The sequence below is a fragment of the Fusarium redolens genome (assembly GCF_020744475.1).
Source record: "Fusarium redolens strain MPI-CAGE-AT-0023 chromosome Unknown BKA55scaffold_8, whole genome shotgun sequence".
NCBI lineage: Eukaryota > Fungi > Ascomycota > Sordariomycetes > Hypocreales > Nectriaceae > Fusarium > Fusarium redolens.
The window spans coordinates 86,587-105,058 of record NW_025763671.1 but is presented as its reverse complement, the minus strand read 5'-3'; the positions used below and the strand labels follow the sequence as shown (position 1 = coordinate 105,058).

Below are 18,472 nucleotides of genomic sequence, written 5' to 3'. Positions count from 1 at the left end.
TACATGTGGCCAGTACCTAAAAGAGACCAGAGGCTTATGAATCACCACGCAATTCGTTGTAAGCTGTTGAGTATCCAACAGAAAAGGTGGCAATTGCTGCCTGAAATACATCCTGTCCATTTTCAAGCGATGGAAGTGAGTTGGAACTTATTAATGTTAGTGCATTGATTGTCAAGATCAGGTTCTTTAAGTCTTGTTCTAGGCGTTGACCCCACTATATCTAGCTCCACTAGCTCCCCCAATCTCATGCCCTCTATCTCCAACAGCTGCCCTCCACTACCTTACCATAACAGCGGCAGAACTTATTCATTCCCTTCAATGTCTCAGATCTCAACACTACATATCAACGGCCCATCTCCCTTTCAGCAACACTAGTATTCCTATTCAACTTCCTGATCACCAATGCTTCAAATCCCGTATCTATGACTTCTTGCGCTTCCTGATTTTAGCATCGCTATCACTCGATTCTGTGTTTACACGTCATGAGCTCTTCTGACCGCAACGAATCCCCCGAAACTCCCGAATCATCTGGCGCCGGTACGCCCAACAATCCTAATCGCGCCTCTGCGTCCTACATCACCAACATGTGGACCGGCCTCATCCGTCGCTTCTCTAGTGAGGGTTCGTTCCCTAGTCAGGCCGACACCGCCTATGAAGACGATTACAAGTACCACAACGGCAATGGCACAAAAGACGGTATAAACGGTGTCTTCACACCCGTGCGGCGTACCGCGAGTCCTCTTCGTCCTCCACCTCTGGATCCTCTTGTTCTGCATGGTTATCGTCAGGGCACGCCCGCGTCGGCTAAGTTGCTGACAGGCGCTGTCGCGGAGGAGATTCGCACCATGGTTCCTGAGCGCCTACGCATCGTGGACGACTGGCATCTGGTCTACAGCCTTGAGCAGGACGGCGCGAGTTTGACGACTCTGTATCAGCGCTGTCGACAATACGAGGGCAAACGGGCTGGTTTTGTCCTGGTCGTCAAAGATCTTGAAGGAGGGGTGCGTATCGAGTGAGCCCATATGACGTTGTGCTGTTAACTAACATGATTAGATCTTTGGCGCATACCTATCCGAATACCCGCATCCTGCGCACTCGTACTTTGGCAACGGCGAATGTTTCCTCTGGCGAGCCTCGACTATCACGCCCCTCCCACCACCTCCATCAGCCGATACAACTAACCTGAACTCTCGAATTACAACGCTCGCCCCGCCACCGCCTTCGTCAGAGAGCAACACCCCTACACATTCTCGCGCGCCGTCGCCTACACCTAGCGAAGCTGTCAGGTTCAAAGCATTCCCATACAGTGGTCTAAATGACTTCTGCATCAACTGCGAGACCGGCTTTCTAAGTGTTGGATCAGGCGGTGGGCACTATGGGCTATGGTTAGATAATGGCCTTGAAAACGGGCATAGCTCAAGGTGCGAGACCTTTGGTAACGAGCCTCTGAGTGACGAGGGGACCAAATTTGGAGTCATCGGAGTCGAACTCTGGGTTATGGGCGTATGATGACGATGTTTTGCTTTGGTTCTCACATGTTTGCATGGCGCTCGGTGTTATGATATGGTATTCGCAGGCGGATCGGTCTCTCATTAAATCGATGATCTACGGACAGAAGGAAAATCTATGTGCTGTGAAGGCAGAGCGATCTTTATTTAGACAAAGTTTCTGGGTATATAACAAGGAGGACGACAGCGATCAATATTCAAGGCAGGGTCAGTAAAAATCAATGATACCCGGAGCTGATACTCCCAACTCTTTACACCATTGGTGGCCCTCTCAATATTCCGCAATTAGTCTTACAAAAAGGTCAACTGTTTATTGCTCCCTTTCTCAACTCTGTCTCTTGGCCATAAACGCCTGGATCCCTTCCAGTACTCCTTGAGGCGTCGGTGACTCGGCGCACACGTCAGGCTCGAATCCAAATGATAGCAGGTGATCTCTCGTCGTAGGTCCGATAGTCGCGACAAACGTCTTGCCGTCTCGTTCGTAGCCCTTATACACCTTATTGGTTTCAGGATCCAGGATTCCCATGACTCGAAGCATACTATCACATCCGGTCGGTGAGAATACCACAATCCATCGCACAGGATCATTGCGCGTTTCTCTGAGAACCCTGCGTAGATCAACTGGAAAGCTCTCCATGACGCCCGTCCCATAGACGACCGTCTCTGTCACACGAATGCGCTCCGTATCGGGTAGCGCGCCGTCCTGTAGCGTTTTGGGGATGATGTCACGGCGGGTCTCTCCAACGAGGAAGAGAATCGGCGGGAGAGTCGCACGAGCTTGGTCGCGGTACCATTCGTAGTAGTGGGCGAGGATATAAGGAGCCAGGGCTGCGCCGTTGCCTGTATGGCTGCCGAAGACTTGGAGAGGAGGATCTTGGGGGACGGCGGCGAGGGCGCGAGTAGTGGCGGGGCCGACACTGTAGACGGGGATGTTCTGGAGATGAGGCCATGAGGTTTTATCCTCGAGGTTAGGAGTGTCCTCTGTCGCAAGAGAGATTGTGTTAGCTGAGATGATTCTAGAGAGATAGATACTCCATGGCTATGACGTACCAGCTTTGCCATCTTCGACAAGTTTCACAAAAGCTTCGACTGCGCGTTGTGATGTGAAGATCAAGCCGCCGTATTCATGATGTTCCTGGTTTCCGATGCGGCGATCGCGAAGTAGCGATGCGACTTCTTTCATGCCATCATTGTGAAATTGGTGCAGCAGAACAGGTACAAACTGCGGCGCAAAGCCACTTCCACTAATATTAGATTCTGAGAAAAGGTCTTCGTATGAATCGCCAGGGCTCGATCTCGTCTTGAGTAGGAGAACGGGTATCTTGGAGGCTTGCTCCACGGTGGAATTGGTAGTTGTCATGATGAGTTGAGATTGGTCTGATGCCTATATGTATTAATTCATGCGGTTGGCGATACTATCAAGGCGTTTTTTTTTAGGATGAAAGAATGGTGGAGGTGTGATCAATGGGAGATTGAAGTAGAGATCATGAGGTGGGAAGATCAGCAACTTTCGGAGACTCGGAAGGTGGGATGGAGGTGAGGGGCTCATGGGAAAAGTGGGCGACAGCTTTATCGATAAGTTAGGGACGGCAGTTGAAGAGCTCCAGCTTCCATTAGGCTCACTGAACATCTTAAGGGGTTTGTCAAGGTGACTTTTTAATAAAAGACAGTTATCATGAGACATATATATGATGGGTTTTCGGATTGTGAATGAGATCTAATTATCGAGCGGGGTATTAAATGCAGAAACAACCATCTATCAACAGCAACTCCAACGCCTTCCGTAGGTACAAGCAAGCAATCAAACAACCGACTTCTCCTCTGCCTCATTGTCACTCTCCTTTGTTGTCTCAACTACTTCCTTCTTCACGCTCGCCCACTCCATAGCCATCGCACCTAAGATAGCCAGACAAGCCATGACGAGTGCAACGCGGAAGCAAACATGTAGCGAATCGTTGTAGGCACTCAGTGTCTCCTTGTGGAACTTCTCGGGGATAGTCTTGAGAAGACCTGTCAAACCAGCAGACTCGATCTGCTTAGGAGTGACGCTTGCGAAGGCCGACAAACGCTTGGCCAATTCGCCATCGAGAACGTTGGTGCCAACAGAAACGAAAATGGCACCAGAGAGTGTTTGGGCAAAGATGATGAGTGAAGCACCAATCGATACCTGGTTACGTGGGAGTACAGTCTGGGCAGCCATGTTGGGAGCTTGGGAACAGGCACCGAGACCAAAGCCATATACGATTTGATAACCAATCCATTGGCCTTCTGAAGCATTTGTGCCAAGAATAGTAAAAAGGCCGGCACCCATGGAAGAGATGCATATTCCGGCAATCAGGAATGGCATGTAATATCCAATGCGAGAAGTGAGAACACCACTGATGATGGATCCAACAACGAGAGCAAGCACCATGGCCAGCAGGTGAATACCACTGTCCATGGCAGAATCTCCATTGATGACCTGGAACCAGACAGGAAGGAAGTAAATCAACAGTGTCTGGTGGGCACCAATACAGAAGCTCACCCAAAAGCCACCGCAAATGCTGCGCTTGGCGAAGATGTGAGGAGGGACAGTTGCTTGTTCGGGCTTCCAGATCTGGATGATGACGAAGGCGATGAGGAGAGTGAAAGCGACCACGAGCAAAGCAATGATGTGACCATTGTTCCACTAAATGATGTTAGTTGAGTCGAAGTAGCACAGGGGACAAACAATTACACGATACTCGAAGCCACCCCATTGGAGAGCCAGGCAGAGGCATATGACGCCAGGAATAAGAGCAATCAGTCCAAGCAGATTGAGCTGCTGGAGCTTGTACATGAGACCGGTCTTCTCGGTCGATTGACGAGGAATTTGGAGAAACAGGAAGACAAAGGCCAAGACAACAGCGCCAAGGGGAAGGTTGATGTAGAAGCACCATCTCCAAGTGACGTGAGTTGTGAAGACACCTCCAATGACAGGACCAACAGCAGAAGCAATTCCAAAGATTGCACCGAAGAGACCTTGGTACTGAGGTCGCTTTTCAAGAGGGACAGCGTAGACAATGATGACGAGCTGTAACGGTGTAAGTAAGGGTGTTTGGGGGTTAAATGGAGAATAGCTCACGATACCAGATTGAGTGCCTCCAGCGCCGAGGCCTGCGATAGCTCTTCCAATGATGAAAGCAATCGAGCTCGGGGCAGCACCACAAACAGCTGAGCCAATCTCAAAGAGTACCATGGCAGTCATAAAAGTGGTCTTGATATCCAAGATGGTGTATAGTTTGCCAAATACTAGCAAGAAGGCACAGTTGGTAAGAAGGTAAGCTGTACCATACCAACCAATGTCACTCGCGGCATGGAAGTCGTTCGTGATAGCGGGAATAGCAGTTGATATGATGAGTTTGTCCTGAAGACAGTTAGTTGTGTGATAGTATCAAGTGTTTAAAGGACATACCAAGGCGACCAGGAACATGCTGATATAGAGTGAAACCATCAATATGGCAAACTTCATGCCTTTTGGGTAGACCACATTGGCCAGGGCATTGTCTGAGGAGATCATTGTGATAGGTATAAAAGAAGTGTAGCCTGAATAGAAGGGGCGTTGAGGTTTGTTGAGCAAGTCACTGAATAGTTGTAGAATGTGATTGTTGTGTAAGATATTCTTGATTTGAAAATAATAGAACCATCGAATTCTCTTGGTGTTATATATAATTATCGGTATATCACAAAATGTCCGCCATGATATCCATAAAGAATGTCCGTCGAGAGATGGTATTTCGGACAGTCATAATTGGCCAATGAGCTTACACCATGACCGTCCGACCGTCCGCTGGGTGACCCTCCACGAAGGATCAATGTCCGGAAATCCTTCGTTTGTCCGCTATTACTGCTTGAAACTAAAGATGAGAGGCTGAGTAGCTTTAGTTAATTGTTTCCATTCCGTTTATCCGTCTTACTCGATATGAAATTGATGATTATTGTTTATTCAACAAGATTAGAGACCATCACTCAAGGACATATTTCCTGATTGACTTGAGGTTCTCACGATGCATATTAAACCGAACCTCAAACAGCATATTTGACAAGCTATATAATCTATCTTATTGTGTTCTCTTCTGTTGGGCATCATCGGTGTTGAATCACGTGTGGCTCTTAGGATCATGAGTGAAAATGACTTCACAGCCAGTTGTGAACCTTCAATTTACACTAGCTTCATCATTTGTGTCAGATTGAGAGGCGAATAAGCCCTCACCGCTCTAACTCATGGAAATTCATCAAGCACAATCGAAGCCTCAAACAAGGAAACGTGAAAAGCCAATTCTCAGCTGCACTTTCTGCAGGGGACGCAAGTAAGCCAACCAAACTGGAGAGACACACAATTAATATGTGTTGACTTCATTGCAGACTTCGTTGCGATAGACAATCGCCATGCGGCGCCTGCACACGGCGCGGAAAACCTACCGAATGTATCTTCACTTGCTCGGAACAAGAACGCAAGGATGCCATCGATTACAGGCCTCACAATAGAAACCAGAAAGCTCGCCAGAGAATAGCTCGTCTTGAAAATCTGGTGACGGAACTGAGAGATCAGGCTGAGAGCTCAAACCAGTCGTTAAGCGACACAATCCAAGCAGACAGAGTCTCGAGTCATTTTGAGCCTCCTACATCAGGCACATCACCAAGTGTTCGAATGGGAAACCTAAGTCTGGCAGATGACCAAACTGTGTACACTGGTAGCTCACATTGGGCCACAATATTGGAAGATGTAAGAATAGGACTCATTATGAAGACTCTCAATTGACAGGATACCCTAGATCCAACAACTCAGAGATGACCTTGCTGATGATGTCTCTGATATTGTCAGTGAAGGGTCTTCTCCTTTTGCTAATGGCTTGATAAAGCAGTCGCCAGCACCAAGAATCTCTCTACTTGCTAATGTTTCGTGTCTTCCCGTAGACCAGATCCTAGCTTTGGTTCCTCCTCGTAAGATAGTTGACAGATACATCTCTCAGTACTTTAACACTTTCGACTCGAGTAGGTCATGGCTCCCTCATATTCTGCCAACTGCTAACTCCCTGTAACCAGTCATCCTTCATAGAGGCAAATTCCTTGCAGAAGTCAGCGTACGACATATATCCAAGGGGTCAGTTGCTAATATATCTATAGTATGCGAAATTCTGGGTAAACCCCTCAGCTGTCTCCATCATCTGGGTCGGGCTTTTGTTCAGCATCATGAGTATGGCTGTATCATTGCACAAAAAGGAGGCAGGGATGCATGGCTTGTCCGCTTCTGAACTACAAACAACGCTCGACACTTACCGAACGCTCACTATCCACTGCTTGGTCGCTGGGGACTACCTTCGTTCCAGCGCGCATACGGTTGAAACACTCGTGTTGCACTTTGCTGTCGACCAAGAGGCCGACGCCGATGCAAACATTGGAAACTGGGTTCTCATGGGCGTTATCATAAGGATAGCTATGCGGATGGGCCTTCATCGCGAGCCGTCCCACTGGCCAAATATCCGACCTTTGCAAGCTGAGCTTCGGCGGCGAGCTTGGACAGCCTTATATAGCGTGGACTTCTTCACCAGTACCCAAACCGGGCTTCCACGTATTATCAAAGACTCTCAATGCGACACTCGCCCGCCCTCATATCTCCTGGATAGCGATATTGGTTTTGAGCACAATACCCTTCCGCCTGAGAGGCCACGTTCGGAACCTTCCATGTTGGCGTTTAATATCCACAGACATGGAGTTATCAAAGTTGCTGCTGAGATATACGACACAACCGAAGCAGGACCTCCATCACCAGCTACTATTGCGGCCTTGCAGGCGAAGCTCGAGAGAGCTACAGGTTCCTTGCCGGACTGGCTCAGGCTAAAGCCCCTCGAAGAGTCGATTGCGGACAGTCCAGCCACAATCCTCAATCGAATGATGCTTGATATCATCACTCAGAAAGCCATCTATCTCCTCCATCGACACAGTTTCGTCAGAGGGTCAGCGGGAGAAGAGAGTGTCAGATCCAATGAGATATGCACCAAGGCTGCCTTGGCAATCCTGGAGCATCAGCGACGCATGAACGAAGAAACTCAACCAGGAGGCCTCATGTACAACATACGCTGGAGAGTTGCCGCACCACTTAGACACGAGTTCATGCAAGCTACCATGATGTTGTGCTTTGCGTTGAGTAGATACGATGCAGGACGTGTTTTGCATAGGCGAAGTGATATCTTGCAAGCTTTGATTATAGCCAAGGACATCTGGGAGACGAGATCCGACCAATCTCTTGAAGCTCAAAGAGCTGTCAAGGCGATATCGGTCATGCTGGAGCAAGATCGAAAGAGTTCTGTGTCTGTTTCACCACCACCCACCAGTAAGTCTCTTTACCTTTCAAGTCTCGTTATTTGCTGCTGACTCTTGTGTGATAGCATTTAATCCTTCATCTTTGTCATCCGCGGAGAACCACTTTGGCGGTTTTGATAACACGTTTGGTCAAACCATGGCATTAGACCCGTCCTTTTTCTCAGTTGGCGATGATATGACAGCGTTGAGCAAGGTCATGGATGAATTCATGAATGATACAGCTACAACGGGATTGTCAAGTTCGCCATTCGGAAACACGAACTGACTGGCATGGACATTGGTAGATAATAGGGGATTTGGCGGAGATACTTGAATCGCCACTTCTGTATAATCATGAATTAATCATACATTTTCAAGAAACGAAACAAAACTCAACCGGAAATGATGCTCCAGCGAAGAATGCACATCATAAACTAGAGAAGCTCCATCGTTAGAGTTGAGAGTGGGTTGCTCGCCCCATAATCACCCGGAAGACGGCGCTGCTCCGGCCTAAATTTGGCCTCCCCCTGGAAGCTTCCAGGATTTATTGCTTATCGATAAGAAATAGCTTCGAATTCTGTCGTAGACAGTTGATAGAACGGTTTGACATCCTGGCAGTTTAGCTTCTTTTCTTCTAGACAGAGGCTGACAAATAAATGTCACACCACGACAATCGTAAAAGTCTCGAGACCCCAATTCTAGTTCTACTTTTCAGTCTCTCGATTCTTTCGTGGCGTATCATTCATTGACGTTGATTGATTGATTGCTTACCTGATCTGTTTCACCTACTCAGTCCCCTAATAATTCCACCGAAAGCGCCGACTGCTTGTTCCCGTCTTATTCCTTAGCGGTAGCTCGCATCAGGAGTCGAGTTGGAGCCAGAGTCAGAGATCTCACCACCACAAGTGGCGCCATTCAATGTCGAGCGATCCAAACGATCAACAGCAGGCGGCTGCGCCCGCTGCCCCTGCGTCTTCAGTAGGAGGCTCTGCTGAGCCGCCTAAGAGGATCCCCAAGGGAGTGGTACTAGGCCCTGACGGCAAACCGTGAGTTTCATCATTACGCCCTGCAAATGGAGCCCTATTCGACTGACCCTTGCTCAGATGCCGGAATTGTACGTCTTTTGCTGCATGGGCTTCCCAGACAAAGAGTACTCTCAAACAGGATGCTGCAAAGGCCAAGGGTCCTCCAGCCGACTGCCCTCCAGATGTCGAGGTGCTAGGCCGTAGTACATGGACATTACTTCACTCTATTGCCGCTCAGTATCCGGAACGGCCATCAAGCGGCCAAAAATCAGACCTTCTCAGCTTTGTCGGTCTATTCTCTAAGCTATATCCATGCTGGGTCTGCGCAGAAGATTTCCAGGGCTACCTCAAACGAGAAGCGCCACAGGTCAACAGCCGTGATGAGTTTGGCAAGTGGCTGTGCGGCGCACACAACGACGTCAACCGCAAATTGGGCAAGCCTGAGTTCGACTGCTCCAAGTGGGAGGAGCGGTGGCGGACAGGCTGGAAGGATGGACGATGCGATTAAGCTGTGACTAACTGTTTCTGAGCTGAGGTTGAGGCTGGCTGCTGGATCGGGCCGGGAGGCTAACGCGCCTACCGATATGTTAGAGGTCTCGACTCATTGTGGTTTCGGTGTGCGGTGTACGATATTCGGGCCCCTGAGCGATTGCATACCGGTTGGAGAATGACATGATGGACCGTTGGCTGTTGTGTGGATACAGACATACACATGTGGTCAATGCCGGACCGATGAAGGCGTGGGATGGCAATGACTTTTTCTATAGACAGAGGAAGAAATGATGGGCAAAACGGTTTGAAACGTCTATGAGCGGAGCATGGGAATCGCCGATTCTGGATAGATATTTCATGATAGAGCATGAGCTGTATAGTAGAGGCGAAGCGAGAACTGCATGCATAGAATCTCATCTCACGATAATCGATAGATGTACAACAAGTGTAACATATCATGAAGCAAAATACGTTACGTCCCACCATATAGTGATTGTGAGCATAAACAATTCTGTACACCGCTCTAAAGCAGTGTCGAATTTCCGTCATCAGCAGTTATAGCTTCGGTGTGGACAAAGCCAGCCCTGTAGGGTGAGTACGATATCGAGTCAGTGCATCACAGCACAGTTCAAGTATAAGCCATGTCGATGAATGAGGTCAAATTCAGGAACCTAGCGGAAGTACGATATCCCAGGGAGCTGGTCTCGCCAGTTCACCACCCTAGCTAGCTGTACATCCCTGCTGGTTTCGGTGAACTCCCTTTAGGCGGCGATAAGAATGATCTGACATGACACGGCTGTACAGCACAACTACCGGACCGCCTTTTTGCCAAAAACCACCCACTACAGCTCTTCCCCCAGAGGCATGGCCATGGCTACGGTAGCTAGGGCCAAGGTGGTGTATAGATAGTTCCCAAAATCTCAGGTTACCTTACCCTGCAACATCCCATCTCGCAGCCAATGCTTGTCATGGCCCCTCTGAATCCACGCGCTTTATCCGTTGATGAAGAAAAATATTTGATATCGTCCCGCTATTGTAACACGATATCAGTTTGGCATTTTACGGCAAAGAGCGGAAAACATAGGAAAGAAGAGGCTTGAGATGATATTGGCCGTGATAATCGGATGTCGATTACGGGATGTCATCGAGGTACAGTACGACTGAAAGGGCCTTTTACGGACACGAGATCCCTGTCTTGATTTGGGCTTGATGCTGTTTTCCTGTTGTTTATCGATTGGAGCGTTGTACGTAGAGAGTTGTGAATGGATACTTGGTTGAGATATTTTTCTGTAATGTAATGCATAGTCATCTCTTGCCTCAGCATTACTACACGCGTACGTACACCAGTGATGATCATGAATGCTACGCTTGTATGCAAGTTGTGCCGCTTGTTATTCATACGCAATTTACCCGGTAACTAAGGAAGAAAAGATACAGTCGAACAGTAGGGATAGGTACTGTCGACATAAAAGTCTCGTTGTGTCATCCTTGAATGAGGAGGCTATTCAGGGCCAACATGGACATCCACCACCGCAGACCTGGTAGCGATAACGATATCGACACCCATGGAAATGATTAATGGTGGTCCCTGGATCTAATGCGTACGCAGTTGGACCCCCGTTGTCTTGTCGATTGCCGGTCGCATCTCGAGGGTAAAAACAACGCCATTTTCAAATATCCATCCATTCCATTCCAATTCCAACCACAGACTGAGTGAGACTACCATCTCCGGGTATTGTTTTACGGACAGAGATCCCGGCCGGTGCTCGCTCGGCTGCACAGGTCCGGACTAGCCGGGATGGCATGGCCGGAGTTGGCTCTGACAAGCAAAGACAAGGCACGCCAAGGATTATCGAGTGTGAATCCATGCAGATTTGATCGTGGCTGGCATCGCATCTTTCCTTTCTTTTTCCTCATCGTCCCGTTATTCCCCTGCCGACATCAAAAAGAAGCATCCGATTTCTATCGAGGATCCACTCATTCTGTGGCATTGAATTGTTTCTAGACGTTCTTAGACCCGTAATCAACATCAAGATTCCACCCTTGACAAAGTCTGCCCGATTGGGAGGGCCCGTAAACAGGGCACATGGCATCATATGATTTTCTGACTGTCGGTCGCTACCTACGCTTGCTACGCATTCAATGAATGGATCTGCTACAGAAGGGGGGAGAAAAAATAGCTGCGGCTAATGCAGAGTTAGAGCCTAGTTCGCAGTAAAAGAACCGCCCTCCCGTGTGCGTGGCGTTGACTTTGGCAGCCCGTGGAGGGTCATTACATCACCATCAGAGGACATTTATCGCCGTCACCGTAGCTTTTACTGTACGTACTATACTATACTGAGGCACTCCATCACTCACTATCGCGGTTTCGGCCGCTTCTAATCGGGAGCGAGCGAGGAAATATCGTGACATCCTGAAGCCGAGAATAACGGTCAAATTTGCTACTGGGCTTATGCCCGTGGTGTCTCCTTGACAGGTCCGATTCTAGTGACACTTACAGGGCCAGAACTGGACTGGACTGGGCTCATTTTGACCATGGTCTTATTTTTGGTGCAATCAATCAGATCAGATCAGATCAACCCATTGAGGTTTAGAAGCAAGGAAGAACAAGGGTATCATTGGTGAGAAGCTACACTGTAGGTAAACTGCTGAGTGTACACCCAATTTGTGAGGGTGCACACCTGTCAACAAGCTTCAATTGTATTGCTCATAGCTCTACAGATACGTACGTAGTAGCTAAGTAAGGTGAAGCATCAAACGTATAAACACCTCCTTCCCCCTCCACCGAAAACATCTTCTCTTCCTTCCCCATCATTCCATCGATCAAACAATCAATCACATTCCTCTTTTGGTTGTCTTGGTTACTTCTTAACCTAGACATCTCATATCATCATCTCTCTTCAATCTTCCCCTCATCCTACAAATAAGCTTCGAGCTTCCTCTATTACCCCTCCATATCAACCTTATCAACAAAACCTTCTATCTCACCTAACAATCTACCGATCAATCCGCAGTCATGAGCAACTCCAACCTCCAAAAGCCAATTGACGTGGCTGAATACCTCTTCAAGCGTCTCTACGAAGTCGGTGTTCGATCTGTTCACGGTGTTCCCGGTGACTACAACCTCGTCGCCCTCGACTATCTTCCTCAATGCAACCTCAAGTGGGTCGGCAGTGTTAACGAGCTTAACGCTGGTGAGTTTCATCATGACTTGATCAACAACCTGAAAATACCACCTTACTAACATACAATCTTAGCCTACGCTGCTGATGGATATGCCCGTGTCACCAAGATGGCTGCTCTCATCACCACCTTCGGTGTTGGTGAGCTCTCTGCCGTCAACGGTGTTGCTGGCTCTTACTCTGAGCACATCCCCGTCGTCCACATTGTTGGATGCCCTTCTACTATCTCTCAGCGTGACCAGATGCTTCTTCACCACACTCTCGGAAACGGTGACTTTGATGTCTTTGCCAACATGAGCGCTCAAATCTCTTGCAACGTCGCCAAGCTCAACAAGCCCTCCGAGATTGCCGAGCAGATCGATACTGCTCTCCGCACTTGCTGGCTCCGCTCTCGCCCCGTCTACATCATGGTCCCTACCGATATGGTCCAGGAGAAGGTTGAGGGTGCTCGACTTGACACCCCTATTGACCTGTCTGAGCCTCAGAACGACCCCGGTAACGAGGACTTCGTCGTTGATGAGATCCTCAAGGCTATGTACGCTGCTCAGCGCCCTGTCATCCTTGTCGACTCTTGTGCTATCCGCCACCGTGTTGTTAAGGAGGTTCACCAGCTTATTGACAAGCTCGACCTTCCCGTCTTCGTTACCCCCATGGGTAAGGGTGCTGTGAACGAGGACCACCCCAACTACGGTGGTGTCTTCGCTGGTGACGGTTCTCACCCCGCTCGTGCCCAGTCTATCGTTGAGGGCTCTGATCTCCTTCTCACCATTGGTGCTCTCAAGAGTGATTTCAACACCACCGGTTTCTCTTACCGCACATCACAAATCAACTCTGTTGATTTCCACAGCACTCACTGCAAGGTCCGCTACTCCACATACCCCGGCGTTGCCATGCGTGGTGTCCTCCGCAAGATCATCGACCGAGTCGACCCCAAGTCTATGCCCGCTCCCTCTATCCCTGAGGTCAGGAACGAGGTCGAGAAGAACACCGACGACTCTGAGATCATCACACAGGCCTGGCTCTGGCCCCGTGTTGGCGAATATCTCATCCCCAACGACATCATCGTCACTGAGACTGGTACCGCTAACTTCGGTATCTGGGACACTCGTTTTCCCCGTAACGTCACCGCCCTCAGCCAAGTTCTCTGGGGCAGCATCGGCTGGTCCGTTGGTGCTTGCCAGGGTGCTGCCCTCGCTGCTAAGGATGCTGGCAAGGAAGGCCGAACAATCCTCTTTGTTGGTGATGGATCTTTCCAATTGACCGCTCAGGAGCTGAGCACCATGATCCGACATCACCTCAAGCCCACAATGTAAGTTTCCAAGACAACTTATCTTCTGCGTCTTTTACTGACTCTGCCTCTAGTTTCGTCATCTGCAACGATGGCTTCACCATTGAGCGATTCATCCACGGTATGGATGCTGTCTACAACGACATCAACAACTGGAAGTACAAGGACCTCGTCAGCGTCTTCGGCGGCGAGAAGACCTGCAAGACCTTCCAGATCAAGACCAAGACTGAGCTCAACGAGCTCCTCACCAACAAGGAGTTCAACGCCGCCGAGTGCTTGCAATTCGTCGAGCTCTACATGCCCAGAGAGGATGCTCCTCGTGCTCTGATCATGACTGCCGAGGCCAGCGCTAGGAACAACGCCAAGAAGCACTAAAAGGTTACTCAAGAAAGAGTGAAATTTGATAGACGGGGTTTTGGAAAACGTTCCTGGAGAACATAATAATGATTTAAGTAGTTTATGGTTTATACTATAGAGTGGCGGACGATAGTTTATGTTTTATGTACCTCAAATTGAAAAGCGATTTTCTTATCTCTTTGAGCGGCACAAGGCAACAAAGCGGTCAAGACAGGGATATCAGGCCAATCAGAGAAATTAATTCTGCCAATACAGGGCCGGTTTGTATATAAAAGGCCAGCAGCCAGTAAGAATAGATATAAAATATTAGTAGCCAGTTAAAGTCAGGAGAAAAAGAGGCTATACTCTTGTAGAAGTAGCCAAGCTACAAAGGAATACAGGCTCTTATAGCTGCCTCTATATGTTAAGCCTCTGTAGCCTTCTGGTACGTGGGGTCAAGTGGGGCGAGTGACCTGGTGTTGCCTTGTGCCGCTCAAAGAGATAACTTTTATATTTATTGATCTGATTAGTGATGGCTAAATATAATTATTGGTCGTGGACAGCTTGGTGAACCATTTCACAACGTTGTCATTCATACTTTACCGAAGTAGTTCTAAATGAACATAAGTTATGAATCAGCTAACTGTATAGCCTCAGAGTCTGTAGTATTTGGAGAAAGAGAAAAGAGTTGATATCGTGATATGCTTCATCAAGTGGCTTGGTACGATTTGACATTCAATCACGTCTCGAGCCGTCTACACCTATTATTTTCTAATTAGCTCAATTCAGTATAAAATCAATATATGTATGGTACATAGGATATGTTATTATCATTCGAAAATATTTATTTTAGTTTTCTCTCATCCAATGCTGATTGTCATTCGTTAGGTATAAAAGGCACCAACCAATCAGCACACGTGATTCGCCTTTACCAAAATTCTCCACGCGCAAACGACCTAGCTCAACAGCAACCAGGCTCACTCTTCAAACTTCATTTTGAAAAGGCCCCTACGGCGTCGCATCTATATATATTTACATATATCTTATCAATCGAAATAGGATAACAGAGGTGATCATGAGTGACGGAGCTGGAAAGCGAAAGCAGGGCCCTGGAGGCAATGGCCCAGCCACCAAAAAGAGCAAGGTAAGCAGATTCTGAGCCATTGTCGACGATCAGGCTTTCATTTGACCCTGGGAGATTGTTTTATGGCTTTGTTATTGAACAGACTGGGCTAACAACTGAAAAGGGAGGCAGTGGTGGTAAATGGCAGACGCCACACCAAAAAGCCAGGAAAAGTGAACAGGTCGAGCTTGGAAGGACTCTGGAGGTCAACGATGCCGGAATCTGGGTAACTTACGCAAGAGGAATGAAGGGCAAGGCGACAACGGAGTTCAAGAACCTTTGTAACGAGGTATGGCACTCGCTCATGATACCTGTTCTGTCTATTGGAGGACTTGGTAAACTAACTTGTTTCAGTACGGAGAGTCACTGTTTGGAGTGAAGCCCCCGAATGAGGATGGAGACAACGACGAGGATGATGAGGATGCCGGTGACATTGAGGCGTCTATTGAGAAGGAGTTGGCCAGCATGGCACAGCCAAAGCCCAAAACGAAGCAAACCTTCACACCCATCGGAACTGGCCTCGACTGTGTCTTCTTCATGAAGACGGTCAAGCCCATTGAACCTCTCAAGCTTGTTACCAGGGTCTGTCAGGATGCCAAGGACTGCCCGGATCCTATGCAACGCAAGACCAAGTACATCAACCGCTTGACGCCTATCTTTGATACAGACAAGGCGACAGACAAGGGTATCGAACGCGTAGCCCGCAGCGTGATGGAGCCTCACTTTGAACTCAAAAGCGAGTCGGGAGATGATGCTTCCGCAGAGCCCGCTCCATCAAAAGACGAGAGTGAGGGATCTGCAGCCTGCACGGTAAGTAAACAATGTGATTCGCGGAAAGTATCGTTATCTGAAGCTGACGATGACCCCTTCAGTACGCCATCAGGTATAACATCCGGAATCACACCGCCTTCAAGTCGAGCGAGGTGATCAAGAAGATTGCGGACTTGGTCAGCCCTAAGCACAAGGTCAACCTGACGAGTCCCGACAAGGTGGTATTGGTTGAGATTTTCCAGGTAAGCGGCTCCTCCTCTCGCGTATTGGACCTATCGCGGTGGCACGTAGCTAACTAGCGTTGAGACGTTCTGCGGAGTCTCGGTTGTCGATGGCAAGGAGAGCGAGGAGCTGAAGCGTTACAACCTCAATGAGCTGTACAAGGTGGCCCTGGAGGATAAGAAGCAGAAGGGAAAGCCTAAAGGCGAGGGAGTTGCGGAATCAACGTAAGCTAGCTTTTGAGCCACTCGCGTGTGAGGGGTGTGTTTGCCTATGGATAGTATTGGACATTCCAGACGAATCGAGGCCCTTCTGCCTCATGACTGCACAGAGTAGACGTTGGGGTCTGATTCGAGAAGGATCACTTGGGTTTCAACGTGGTGTGGTATCAGACACCTACCACCCATCCAGTCGGTGGAAAGATGACATGGCTATCTGCAAAGATGGGATTTCAATGCCCGAACTTCCGGGCCAGGATAGCGAAGCATTTCATGTATCCAATCCACTTGGGGCTTTGGGGCTTGTAACAAACTCAACAGGGAGGATTAACAATACGACCCCCAAAGTGCAGGGTTTCGCTTCCCCAAGGAGTTGGAAAGGTCACACGGCGATGGGGACAGAGAAGATCAGCATATATCGGTGAATAGAATGGGATTTTCCGCCAGAGTATCATGAAGGACAATAGAGTGATGATGCGTTTCAGCGTCTGCTGGCCAACGGTTGAGAAATCTATATGCTGCTATTACGGGGTGAGCTACTTCGACCTATCGTGTCTAGCTCTCAAGCTACCCCAAGATTAGGGATCGAGATATGGGCTTTGGCGCACAACTCAGGAGATTGATCAGTCGTGGCTTTGTTGTACACGGGATGTGGGACGTGCCGTAAGGCTAAGGCCAGGCAAGAAGTTTGTATGTACCATACTCGGTGAAGTGAGAGATGAAGGGGTGACATTTTTGCATTCTTTGACAAGGAGACTGAAGTATAATCAAGGTCATGGTTGAGGTTGAAGTGGATATGGTATATCCATATGCGATGGTAAGGTTTCAACGAAACAGGTTGAGGCCCTCGTATGTCATGTACCTTATGCCATGTCACATCGAGAACCAAATTCCATGACCGTCAGAGATTTGACTTCAGATTTCGGCCCCGAAATTACGGGCCAGTTGTCCTTGGCCTGTCCTTGTGCTCCCGGTACATTCCCGTGTGTTAATTAAAGCAAACGGGTGTGGCTGAAGGTAATTTTGTTTTGGTGAGTTTTAGGTGCTTAAAAGAAGAAGAAAGGGCTGACAGACAGCGGAACCAGTGATGATTTGGAATATGAGATACGATAATATGATCACTTATGATGGTAGCGAAGTGTTAGTCTAGGCTGCAGTATAAAAACAAACGAGTCTAGACAGGGGTTGTTTGTGTTAGCGGAATGTGACCCAGGTCAGCTTCGCTTGTGATAGCCAATCATAAATTTCCCGACTCGCTTCTCGATGCACGCCAGAGGCTTCGTCATTTAGAGTCTGACATTCCGCTCTTTTTCTTTTCTTTGGTGCACTTGTGATGGCGATAGGCGCATGATGTGTGTGGAAGTCATCTGATGTATATTAGCTCTCACCAAGTATACAAAGTCAGTCACGGTATCCCAAGGGAATGGTAAGATTAGAGAATGAAGTGCTATTAAGCTTGGGATCGATAGTGGTAATGGCTCGCTTCAAGATTCGCCAATGGTCCAATGACTCTGCGGTTCACGTTCCGGTCCGCGCTTCTTTATGTCGATCTCTGAGACTAGCTAACAAACACTATAGACCACTAACTTCAGCTCAAAATCAGAGCCCTACAGGAGGTTACAGTTTGCATTCTGCATGTCTTCGATCCTCCTTCTAGTCTTTCGGAGTCTATTCCGTCCTCACCTCTTGGCGTAATACCTGCGCAAAAAGAGGCTTGAACTAAGGCTGCGGCGTCTTTCTACTTGGTAACAGCCCCCCCCCCCCCCCCCCCTTGTACTTTTCATCTTCTGTGGTCTTCTAAAAAGTTTCGCTTGCTTGACTGCCCAAGGAGATGCTGATCCGTTTCGGCTTCACCGTTCCGGCGGGATCGAGTGTCTATCCGTGAGAGATGCGTGTGTATGTAGTGTGCATCCTTGCTTGCTTGACGTTATATTGCCATACGATACGGTCAAGAATGGCTTCGTGTTCTTACATGTTATCTTGTTTTGT

General features: G+C 48.5%; 7 protein-coding genes across 7 annotated transcripts; 5 read left to right on the top strand and 2 right to left on the bottom strand.

Annotated features, from left to right (window-relative positions):
- Positions 1 to 325: 325 nt before the first annotated feature.
- BKA55DRAFT_358697 (uncharacterized protein) lies at positions 326 to 1,671 on the top strand. The gene is made up of 2 exons (XM_046185838.1): positions 326 to 1,001; positions 1,054 to 1,671. The coding sequence occupies exons 1-2, from the start codon at positions 483 to 485 to the stop codon at positions 1,507 to 1,509; spliced, it is 975 nt and encodes a 324-aa protein (XP_046048995.1). The 5' UTR covers positions 326 to 482; the 3' UTR covers positions 1,510 to 1,671.
- Positions 1,672 to 1,833: 162 nt separating this feature from the next.
- On the bottom strand, positions 1,834 to 2,868 carry BKA55DRAFT_689915 (tetrapyrrole biosynthesis, uroporphyrinogen III synthase; the record flags this gene model as incomplete). The annotated part of the gene is made up of 2 exons (XM_046199415.1): positions 1,834 to 2,489; positions 2,559 to 2,868. 2 exons carry the CDS (start codon positions 2,866 to 2,868, stop codon positions 1,834 to 1,836), a joined length of 966 nt encoding a protein of 321 aa, XP_046048994.1.
- Positions 2,869 to 3,309: 441 nt separating this feature from the next.
- Positions 3,310 to 5,046, bottom strand: BKA55DRAFT_593961 (major facilitator superfamily domain-containing protein; the record flags this gene model as incomplete). The annotated part of the gene is made up of 4 exons (XM_046195614.1): positions 3,310 to 4,176; positions 4,225 to 4,560; positions 4,612 to 4,893; positions 4,942 to 5,046. 4 exons carry the CDS (start codon positions 5,044 to 5,046, stop codon positions 3,310 to 3,312), a joined length of 1,590 nt encoding a protein of 529 aa, XP_046048993.1.
- A 704-nt stretch (positions 5,047 to 5,750) lies between these two features.
- Positions 5,751 to 8,115, top strand: BKA55DRAFT_511923 (fungal-specific transcription factor domain-containing protein; the record flags this gene model as incomplete). Its single annotated transcript, XM_046187752.1, has 6 exons — positions 5,751 to 5,836; positions 5,907 to 6,252; positions 6,302 to 6,521; positions 6,573 to 6,604; positions 6,654 to 7,860; positions 7,916 to 8,115. The coding sequence occupies 6 exons, from the start codon at positions 5,751 to 5,753 to the stop codon at positions 8,113 to 8,115; spliced, it is 2,091 nt and encodes a 696-aa protein (XP_046048992.1).
- Positions 8,116 to 8,431: 316 nt separating this feature from the next.
- On the top strand, positions 8,432 to 9,396 carry BKA55DRAFT_358642 (ERV/ALR sulfhydryl oxidase domain-containing protein). Its single transcript, XM_046185837.1, has 2 exons — positions 8,432 to 8,875; positions 8,933 to 9,396. The coding sequence occupies exons 1-2, from the start codon at positions 8,748 to 8,750 to the stop codon at positions 9,360 to 9,362; spliced, it is 558 nt and encodes a 185-aa protein (XP_046048991.1). The 5' UTR covers positions 8,432 to 8,747; the 3' UTR covers positions 9,363 to 9,396.
- Positions 9,397 to 12,362: 2,966 nt separating this feature from the next.
- On the top strand, positions 12,363 to 14,191 carry BKA55DRAFT_689911 (thiamine diphosphate-binding protein; the record flags this gene model as incomplete). The annotated part of the gene is made up of 3 exons (XM_046199414.1): positions 12,363 to 12,540; positions 12,604 to 13,837; positions 13,891 to 14,191. The coding sequence occupies 3 exons, from the start codon at positions 12,363 to 12,365 to the stop codon at positions 14,189 to 14,191; spliced, it is 1,713 nt and encodes a 570-aa protein (XP_046048990.1).
- Positions 14,192 to 15,227: 1,036 nt separating this feature from the next.
- BKA55DRAFT_689910 (uncharacterized protein) lies at positions 15,228 to 16,496 on the top strand (the record flags this gene model as incomplete). The annotated part of the gene is made up of 5 exons (XM_046199413.1): positions 15,228 to 15,296; positions 15,400 to 15,564; positions 15,630 to 16,085; positions 16,148 to 16,288; positions 16,353 to 16,496. 5 exons carry the CDS (start codon positions 15,228 to 15,230, stop codon positions 16,494 to 16,496), a joined length of 975 nt encoding a protein of 324 aa, XP_046048989.1.
- Positions 16,497 to 18,472: the final 1,976 nt, after the last annotated feature.

Bases quoted from the DNA above. Each gene is read 5' to 3' on its own strand.
- BKA55DRAFT_358697 (XM_046185838.1), top strand. From the start codon at position 483: ATGAGCTCTTCTGACCGCAACGAATCCCCCGAAACTCCCGAATCATCT. The intron at 1,002-1,053 runs GTGCGTATCGAG...TAACATGATTAG, and splicing joins TCAAAGATCTTGAAGGAGGG to ATCTTTGGCGCATACCTATC.
- BKA55DRAFT_358642 (XM_046185837.1), top strand. From the start codon at position 8,748: ATGTCGAGCGATCCAAACGATCAACAGCAGGCGGCTGCGCCCGCTGCC. The intron at 8,876-8,932 runs GTGAGTTTCATC...ACCCTTGCTCAG, and splicing joins CTAGGCCCTGACGGCAAACC to ATGCCGGAATTGTACGTCTT.